The following is a 10,520-nucleotide window of genomic DNA, read 5'->3' on the forward strand; positions in this document are numbered from 1 at the left end:
TGCTTTAGAGGCTCCCAATTCTGATTGGAGAACAGGACAAGTCCACAAAATAAGCCTCAGAGACCTTCCTGGATTCTAAAATAAAAGCATAGTTTTTCTTCCTTCCTTTAACAACGCAAAACAAAACAACCCCCTCCCCTTCCTCTCCCCCAACCCAAAATACAAAGCAAACAAAAACATCCCCACTGCTTTTACAAAGTTCTCGGAGGAGTTAGAAAAGGGGTCAGTTCAATCCTACCAGTACGTGCTCCCACTTGCATACGAATGCATTAGACAGAGCAGTTAGTTATTACCTGAAGGAAGATGACAATGCATTCTTTAAAAGATAGGTTTTCATGGTCTTCAGGTTTCATTTTCCTTGTGTGGGAATAGCATATAAAATAAGAAATGTGTGGAACCCACAACACTACTGTGATAGGTTCTGCAAGTGTGTTTTTAAAAAAACCCAAAAAACAAGCAAACCCTCAAGATTCGATTTTGGGAGAGAGAGTCAGAAGCAACAGCTAACTTCTGGTGTGTATGCTGTTCCTACCCGGTCAGGTCAAGATTTTTTGTAGCCTAACTCAAAATAGGAAATGCCACAGTAATTGTTTTTTTTGAGGCTTAATTCACTTCAGACATTAAACTTGGAATGTTATACTAAAAAATAATTGAAAAAGACTAAAGTATCACACCCAAATTAAGACTAGACTTTAAATAATTTATTAGATCACATAAATATTTGTTTGCTCCCTTTTTCACATCCTTGGCACATAATATAGCTCTTATATAACTTTTACAAAACTAGCGTAAACATCCATGGAAAACAAAATGGAAACAATGAGGTACAATATATGTAAAAGTTCAATGAATAGCAAAAGGAGTGAAAATTGAAGGAAAAACAGTTGCTCTTTCCTACATTAAAGACTGAAATATGACAGTTTAATTTATATGATTAAAAGGAACTCTCAATTTAAAAAAATAAAAAATAAAACTCAATGCTTGATTTCAGTCTTTTACTACTGTTACACTTGATCAAATAAGCCACATAATTGTTTTTATGAAGTTCAAATTCTTAACAAGTGATAGTTATTCAATGCAACTTTATTACTTGAGGCATCAACTGGTCAGGTTCACATAAGGAAGTACACATCAATGCTTGCAAAGCTAGTGGTTTTGAAGACTGCAGTTTTGAAATCCAGAAAAAAAAAATTCCCAATTACCCTTCCAATATGGTATTACAGATCTCCTAATGAGCATTAGTGTAAAGTCTATTCTTGATGAAGACAATACTAGACAGATGTTGCCTGATACCCGGATAATGCTGAATGTGATTAAACCAGCGTGACACATTAAGATATTTCTCCTTCTCTTGCACTGTAAGGTCAACCTAAACAAGAGAAGAAATACAAGAGGTTATAAAATCATATGACTACTGATATCGAATCACAAACAATGTGGTAAGTTCCAATAAAATGCAGTTTTAAAGTTAGCTTAAGTTATGAGTCTAGAAGCCGCATTAACTTTAAACCCAAGATTTTCAATAACAATTTCCATAATTTAAGAATCATAAACCCCTACTGGCCTCTAGTCTTGGATGTTGTCTGCTGAAAAAGACTCATGTCTCAGGCCAAAGACTAGTTTGCATGTGAAGGTCAGCAGTGCAGAAAAATGTCTCCCTATGTTCAAAATACATTCAAACCAAGCAATAAAGTATTAAAATCTGTTTTTTAATAGGGCATTCTGAGTTGAGAATCAGCAAGAACTGCTGGATTGATTTAATCATAGAAAATCCCATCCTACAGTAGAGTTATGCTCCCTTTAAATTACTCGTTTTTCAAACTGCTCAGGACAGCAGTAACTAGATGCAGTTTTTTCAAACTGCATCTAGGACAGCAGTAACTAATAACTACAGTGGTTAACTTCGCTGCACCTCTGCAAACCCCTGCATGACAATCGTAGGCTGAAATCAAGAATGTGGCCCAAGTTCCCCTAAGAACCCTAATTTTACAACATTTTCTTTAACGCCTCAGGGTGTGGTTAGATGATCCATTTGCAACAGCGTAGTATACACTGGCTTTGTATCTACAGTGGACAAACTAGCAGCTATTTCAAGACAGTTGCTTGCCTTAGGCATTATCACCTTATTGTAAGGATCGGTGACAGGTAAGCTTCCCCTGCTTGCTTTGGGCAGACAGCTACCCCGGGATGGAAGTAGACAGACAACTACAGTGGCATTACTTACCCAAGCAGAGTTTCTTGCTTGATTTCCCTCCCACACACTAATTCTGTAACAGCTTACAGAAAAATTACATGGGTATAAACATGGTGTTAATCCAAGCCTAGGAAACTTTGTCTTGAAATTTTAACTGCACTGCTAAATGTTTTCTCTTCATTTCCTCTGTTCTCCTTTCACTAGGACAGGGATTTTATTTCTTTTACTAGAATTACATCCTCCACAGCCAGGTTAAAGTTACAATGTGCTCATACTATATGCCTCCCTCACATCTTTCCATACTAATTGGCATAACAATGAACGACTAAAAAATGGTTTTAACCCCAAAGAGTAGATTGCAAGCACTTCAGGCAACACTATGTACTGCACTGAGACTAGTTGATAATCGATTCTTCAGGGCTTGTCAAGCAAGTGCGAGATTTAAACGGAATACGGCTGAACTTGTTCATTGCAAATTAGATTTTGGACAGCTAAACAAATTCACACCTATTATTCCTCCTCTTCAAATCTTCAACATTTTAAAATAAATTTAATGAGTATAGAAAACCTGAAGTTTCAACTAAATGATTTTGCTTCAATGCTGGCAGACTGCCTCCTTTAACTGCCTTTATTCAGAAAAAGTACTATACTGAAATCACTTCATCTTACCCTGAAGAGAGGCTGGATTGACAAATCCAGCTCTACCTAGAGAACAAGTAGCAGTCTAATTTTCCCTACAAAGAACAGCAAGACAATAGTTCAGTTTTCTGCCTGGCAAGAGAACCATGTAAAAATTAGTTAAAATATTTGCATCTCAGAAATATGTAGCTGGGATAGTTAGATAAGCTTCTGAATGCAGAGATTCTCTCTCAGGTCTCATTCGAAAGCTTGTCTAACTTTATCCCAACTACATTAGTTGGTCTAATAAAAGGTATCACACTAAGAAATCCTTGCCTCCTAAAATATTTTAGATTATACTATTTTATTTTAGTGACAGCACTTAAAGTTAAATGTGTAATTTTATTGGGCAAAACCTGGCTATAATATGTAGAGTTACACTAAAATTTAGCAGTGGATTCAAACCTTCATATACTAGTTGTAAACTAGTAACTTGTGTTTTACATGAGAGAAAAATCAGTTGGGTTATTTCTGTTGGGTCCTGTTTAGCATAGGAGGGGGAAGAAAGTTATCAGAAGGGCAAAAATAGCTAGTTTGATGACTAAAACCCTTTTATTCTCCTGGCAGAACAAGCAAATTATTTTTGCTTATTTACATAATGTACTCTCTATTGGTGCAATATATTAAAAAAAAGCACTGTGCGTCTTGCTCTACTTTTTACACAGAACATAACTCTTAGGTTAATTGTTTAGAGATCACTTCCATGGCATTCATAGAGCATTTTGTTAGATAGATATTTTCTGTTCTTCTTCATTAAATTAGATAATTCCCCCAAGTTAAGAAAGGCTGCTGTTCTGCTAGTAAAATAATTATTTGCTATTTAAGCAATTATTTTAATAGCAAAGCAGCTGCTGCTCAATTTGGTTATTTATTTATTTTTAAAAGGGGGGAGGGGGAGGACCTTGCTGGTTTTATGCAAAGTTGATAAAAGGTCACCAAAGCAGCCATCATAAAAGAAGCCTAGAACTCAGTTCTTAAATAAACTATAAATCCTATCTGTTTTAAAGGGTATTTATTTTTAATGGTATTTTGGAGGCAGGCATAAGTTTTTCTCTTCCAAATTCTGTGAACAAGAGTCTCAAAGTTGTTTAAGCAGCATGCCTTTCAGCTAGCAGATCGTTAGGACATGCTAAACACTTGAAAAAATTTAAACAAATTTAGAAGCAATGTGGAGGAAAGAAATGAAAAAATAGTAACAGCAATTTAATAAAATCTGTCAAGATAGTATTTCATTAGGATAGCTCAGTGGCTTTTAGCCTGTGTTCTGGGGAACCCTGGGGTTCCACAATAGGTCATTAGGGTAGGGCAGGGGTGGGCAAAATGGCATATCCAGCTGGCAGCCAGATTTGATTTCCCAGCAGCCTGTCTGCATGGCTGGGGCTGGGCTCCATGGAGACCCCAGCCACAGCTGCACTATGATAGCGCAAGGCTGGGGCTGCCACGGAGACCTGACCCAGCTTGTATGCTCCAGGCAGGGACATGCAGGCTGCAGATCTCAGCTCTGCCCCTGCTCCAGACCAGGCTGTCACAACTGCAAGGAGCCCGGGCAGAGCCACAATCTGCAGCCTGCATGTCCCTGCCCTGAGTGTGCAGGCTGCAAATTGCAGCTCCATCCTGGCCCCAAACTAAGCAGCCCCTACCACAGGATCCCAGCCACTCTGGAGCAGCCCCCTGCCCTGCCAGCATAGCTGGGGCTGGTGTCCATGGCAACCCCGGGCACCTTGCCATGCACCCTGCCAGCACAGCTGTGGCTGGGGTCTCCATGAAGGCCAGCCCCAGCCATGCGGCCAGGGGCACCTGGAAATGAAGCCCACTGCTGGCTAGAACCAGCCTGCGGGCCGGACTTTGCCCACCCTCGGGTAGGATGACCATATGACCAACGTAAAAACAAAAACTGTACCTTCCCCCACCCTTTCCTGCTGGTATTGCTATTCAGGCAGCTAAGGAGTCAGTGGCCAATTAATAACCCACTGCTTTCTTCATACATGTTAACAATTCCTTTCTTAATGGTTATTCCACTAATCAAGCCAACTTAAGGAAATTTTGCTGTCTGCTAGGGCTTCCTATTTTACCGCTCCTGCCTCCCTGCTTGGGATGCCCATTTTAATTTTTTACCAGTCAGTGAGGACTGGCTTCCAAAATCCAGAACTGCCCCAGGCAATCTAGGACATACGGTCACCTTACATCAGGGGTTCTGCAAAGAGATTGAGGGTAATGGTGGAGCGGGGTGGAGGGCACTGTGCCGTTGTTGCCAGGCTGTATCAGCTGGCTCTGCATCAGTCTTTAGGACAGGGATAGGGATTCCGTGGCAGAAGTTAAGAAGTTTGAAAATTTTAAGAAGTTTTAAAACCATTGGGATAGCTGGATACACTATCTTATGAATTTAGAAATACAGTATCAACTTCAAACAAAATACTGCACAAAAAATAAATGAAACCGTGCTTCATAAAGAGGTGCCATATAGCAATCTGGTCCCTAATTTTCAGGATGTTATGCATCACAATAGAATCTAAAGCAGAAAAAAAGGCAATAATTTTAAATCAGTAGGCCTATTTCATTTTTTTTTTTTTAATAAAAAGGAAAAAAAAATGGTCACATGCAATATGCAGCAGAATAAATAAAATCTCTCATATTTTCCCAAATAACCCATTTCTGCAAATAACCTTCCTGCCCCATTTGGAGCTGAAACAAGGCAGTTTGTCCCTTGAAGGGAGGCAGCCAGCCCTGGGGTAGAAGCCCAACTGTGAGGGATTAGTTGGCAGTTTAAAGCTGAAGCAGAGGGAGGAGGGGAGAAGCAGAGAAGTTGAGCTGGGGAAGTAGCAATTTGTGGTCAGGGAGCAGAAAAACCCAGAAGCATTTGCCTTTAGGAAGGGGTAGAGCTAAAGGGCCCTCTGCTTGGAGAAATGCTGAAGGTTTGCTGCATTTGTTTGTTTGTGTGGGCAAAGGATTATTGTTTGTAGTTACAAAAACTGGATGAGGGGCTCCCAACGGAGGAAAGCCAGACAGTGGGTCTGAGGGCACTTGTGAACTAATGTGTGGACTGTTTGAAAGACTCTTAGTGGGGGCAAGGCTGACTCGCATGGCAGCAAGCACTTCAATTCACTTACAGAGGCAAGCAGCAAGAATAGTTTAAGCATGCTAAAATTTCCATTAGAATTCATTTAGAGTAAGTTTTGGAATTAAAGCAAAACAATAAAAGCTTGGCCAATCTCTTCAGCTGGCAACTTTTAGGTAAGTACCTGGGAAGGTAGCCTTCTGTTCATCAGATAAGATTTGAATAGGAACCATCTAATTATTTGATCCCAACATGATACTTTTTTGTTAGAATTCTCTGTTATATTTGGAGGTAGTTTTCTTAGTGATGAATGTTAAGCATTGTGGGTAATTAGTGAACATTATTAATTCAACAAGAAGCCTCAGACTTATTTATTTAGTTCCAGCAAGATTTGGGGAGAATAAATAGAACAAATAAGCCCTTGCACTGAATATTTAAGTGTCTCTAAAAAGCATAAAGCAAATAGTTTTGCTAAAGAGTGGATTACTTTTTTTAAAAACAAAGTTTCTGTACCAAAGCTAATCTAACTTCTTACCCACAGAGGAACTATTCTTACCAAATGCTCACTGACTGAGCTATACCCTAACAATACTGCCAAGTTCCTCTTTTTCCTGGAACCCTTGTTTTAACTTGGCAGCTATTCCTCATTCGTCCACCCACACTGAAGGCACTCAAAGTGTCTAAGAATATGGATGTTTAGACACAAGAACAACTCATGACTTGTTTAACAAAATTCAGTCTTACACAGGGTCGGGAAAAGGCTTTTTGGGTCGAAATGACATTTTTATATTTTGAATGCGAACTTTACTGTATACTGAGGTTCTGAATCAAAGTATTATATAAGATCACTTCTAATCTTCAGGGCTGCAAAGATAAATCTAATGTGCTAAATGATGATAATAATGCTAAAGATAAATCTTTAATGCGCTCTCTCAAATGGATTTCAAACAACTTGAAAAAAAATGTTGGGTCTGAACCCCACCTTCCTCATTCACTTGTTATGGTTCTAATTCCAGTTTTCAAATACACATTAACTGTTTTGTTACTGTCCATTTTAACAAATGGGAAAGCTAAGGCAGTTGGCATGAAGTCCTCATGTGAAGAGTTAGGAAATGCTGCCCAGAAGAAATTACAAAGTGAAATTAGTAGTCAGGAAAATGGGAGGAAGAACCAGAGAAAAAGAATGAAAAGCTGAAGTATTAGTAGTCCTAAAAATAAGCAGATTTTCTTTCAGAGGTATAAGGAATAAAATGAGATATATTTAGGGTTGTTTTTCCTAATGACAGAATTACTTCAGAAAGGTCCTGCTCTGCCTTGAACTTTTACATTAAAATTTACTGATATCACTGAGGGACACTAGTAGGTAAGGTCTTACGTTTATATCCATCTACAGATTAAGACATGAAAAATGATACATTTAAAATAGAAAGCTGTCGTTAAGCAACAGCTTTTTCCAATTATCCACCCAACGTTTTTGGAAGGGCAGTTGCATCTACACCCCTTCTCCTCTCCTGCAGCGAAGAACAATGGGGAAAATTTTAAATTTCTCAAGCATCAACTGATCAACGTTGAGCCGGTCCTGAGGAATACCATAAGACAGGGAGTATTAAAGATATGGCCCTATGGGCCAGATCTGGGTTGCGGAGCCACGTCATCCAGCCCCCACTGCTAGCCCTGTGTCTCGAACTGACTTGCATCACATGTGGCACGTGCTGGACCAGCCCTTGACAAAGGGCCTGGGATACATGCCGCATGTGGCAGCTATGGGGGGTCAGTTCAGGACCTCTCCCACATGCCTGATCCAGCCAGTGCAGGATACACAATACCCACTGCAGGCATTCTAGGGTGGGCAGCGCAGTCCTGGAGCTACAGAGCATTGGATATGACATATGCAGGGGATTTGGGGGAAGGGAGGGAAGAGGTGTCCATAGGTCTGATCCAGCCCCATACTGTTCACTGGGCCAGTAGAGTGGCTCACACCACCCATCTGGCTCATGAAACTCAGCATCTTCCACCCCGAAGCCTGGAGTAGGTAGGAATGAGCGCTATGTTCCTTTCCCCAAGAACAACTACCATATCAAGAAAAAAAAATTGTACAGGACTTTAAGCTTCTAAACTTTTTATCCATTTACTAAAGAATGAACACTGTAGAATTATGAGCAAAGAATACATAATTCATAATTCTTAGCTCCTATATTTCTTCCCTATTTCTGTAAGAGATCCACCCCACTGTTTGCCCTTTATATCTTTTGAGCCATAAAAATTTCCTTCTATGAAACGCAATATTTTTTGGAGACTAATGTTGTGCTACATACTCTCCCAACCAATATCTAGACATTTGCAGTCACCCAGGAGCACCAAGTCAATTGTTTCTGCCATCTGTTCCATTTCCCAAAGGAATAACTTCTATCTATTCTTGATTAGGTGGTCTACTCTACACTGAACTTTGAATTTAAAACATGCTTAAGTTCCCCCACCTAATTTTTAACCACATCTCATTTGTATTCTCATAACCGACTATAAACAAAATTGTGTGTACACTTTGTTTTGTTTAAAAACAAAAATTATACACTTTCTTAGTCCTTTGTATAACATGTAAAAGATGGATAATTCCTGAGATTCTAGTCCTGCAATTCATTCCACTGGTATTCTAGGATAAGGATTAGCAATATTTTTGCAGCAGGGATTAGCAATACTAAAGCAGCTGCTTTAGTGGAGCTTAACATTGAGCACAGGCCACTTCAACCAGCCCATACTACTTCTGCCACCAGAACTGGAGTCACTGTTCCACCCCTGCAGTCTCCCCACCGTGATTTCTCCCTGTTGCAGAAATACTGCTGAAACATCAGGTGCTTGGCCAGTGCCTTGTCATTTCAAACTGTATGCTGAGCTCTGGCCAGAAATCCCACATGCAGCTCGAGATGGTGCCTGGCCAGTGCCTGCCAGGTCATCCCCATGTTTCTGGCCAGCACCTGCCAAGTCACTGCAAGCTGCTGCCCCAGCAGCAGGTGCTGGATCAACTAGTCACACACTGGCAGCCTGGACAAGTCTCTTGCTATGTGCCAGGTTGCTCCAGCACCTGCCATTGGGGCAGCAGCTCACAGTGACTTAGCAGGTGCTGGCCAGAAACCCTGCATGCAGTGGGGACAGTGCCTGGCCAGCATCTGCCAGGTTATTTCAAGCTGCATGTGGGGTTTTTGGCCAGAGGCTGTTGAAGCAACTTGGCATACACTGGCAGGCAGCAGCTTGGAGTGACCCTTCACCAGCTGGCCAGGAACCGTAAGTCTGAGGGGAGCCTGGGCACCCTCTGTTGACTGGTCATGTGCTGGGTGGCCTCACATGGCCTCCTCACTAACACTGCCATCCTCTGTGAATTTTCTGATTGCAGGTAAGTTGTAAGCAATCAGAAGATGAGGCTTGATTCTCTCCATGCTGAATGGGGGTGGGGATTAAAGATGAGGCCAAGGACGTCACCTTATAAATCAGGTAAATATGGTACATACTTGACATGTGTGACTACTCCCATCACATTTTTGCCAGCAAGTTAAAACCCCATTTTTGTGGAGGTCCTCACTTTTATTCTCAAGACTGAAGGAATAAACATTTATGAATCATAACTTCAGCAAATACATTTGGCTCTTTCCTATTTTACTACTGGAATAATGATCTCTTGCAGCATGATCTGCAAATTATGCTTTAGGATTCCAAAATGCATTGCAACTTGTCCTAATGTAGCACTGCTAAACATAAAATAACCTGACCTAAACAAGAACAAGACGCGTTCTTCCCCCTGCCATGCCTCTGTTTCAGTCATTCTGTGCTAGATCTCTGGATTTTGCTCTTCATAAGCAATATTGCCCTATACTACTACATTCATTATTCCTTTTGACAGATCTGCAGCTAAATATTACTTTAAATAAGAATCAAATCTTTTACAAACAAATTGCATATAAAGCACTTTCGTGAACCTGCCCATTTTCTGTAGTATAATTAACATTTGTAAAAAATATATTTTATTTTCCTTTGCAACTACTAAAGCATGAAAACATCTACTCTTTAAATACATCAGCAATAGCTGTTATAAACAGGAAAATAATATTACTTACCATGATGTGATGTAGTCCATAATACATTAAAATATCTGCTAAGGTAAAGTTGTTTCCTGCAAGGTAGACTTTGTCTTCCAGGTATGAGTTAAGATCCTAAAAGAAAAGAAAATAGCCATTACAAAGGCAATATTATAATGCTAATATCCAGGAAAACAGTGACACAAGTTACATACTGCTAAGACTTGCAGTACTTGAAAGTGTCCTTTGAAGTCAATTTATCACCTTTAATAAATCAAATGGTCAATTTATTTCAAACCACTGTCTGCAATATTTCCTAACAGAAAATATTAAAATGATAGGCTAAATGCTTTGGAACATTTTTATATACAAAATTATACTGTAAATAAGAAAATCTGAATATGTCTGTAAATAGTTAAAGCATACAGTGTATTTATTCCTAGACTAACATTTTGTTTTATTTGAAAAGGTGTGAATATCTTGTAAAGAAGTCTAAAAGGGTGGTTGGGGGGGGGGGGTGGATATT

The 10,520-nt window shown here is 39.8% G+C and overlaps 1 protein-coding gene across 1 annotated transcript in view; it reads right to left on the reverse strand.

Annotated features, from left to right (window-relative positions):
- Nucleotides 1-679: 679 nt before the first annotated feature.
- The window catches only part of EEF1E1 (eukaryotic translation elongation factor 1 epsilon 1), a 38,052-nt gene continuing 28,211 nt past the window's right edge, over nt 680-10,520 (reverse strand). Inside the window, exons 3-4 of the mRNA XM_019522400.1 lie at nt 10,034-10,129; nt 680-1,369 (exon numbers count right to left, since the gene is read on the reverse strand). Of these exons, the coding sequence (XP_019377945.1) occupies nt 1,229-1,369; nt 10,034-10,129 (237 nt within the window). The 3' untranslated portion in view covers nt 680-1,228. The remainder of the gene's footprint in view (nt 1,370-10,033; nt 10,130-10,520) is intronic.

This window comes from Gavialis gangeticus, unplaced genomic scaffold (assembly GCF_001723915.1).
Source record: "Gavialis gangeticus isolate Ggan-Ray unplaced genomic scaffold, GavGan_comp1, whole genome shotgun sequence".
Classification (NCBI taxonomy): domain Eukaryota; kingdom Metazoa; phylum Chordata; order Crocodylia; family Gavialidae; genus Gavialis; species Gavialis gangeticus.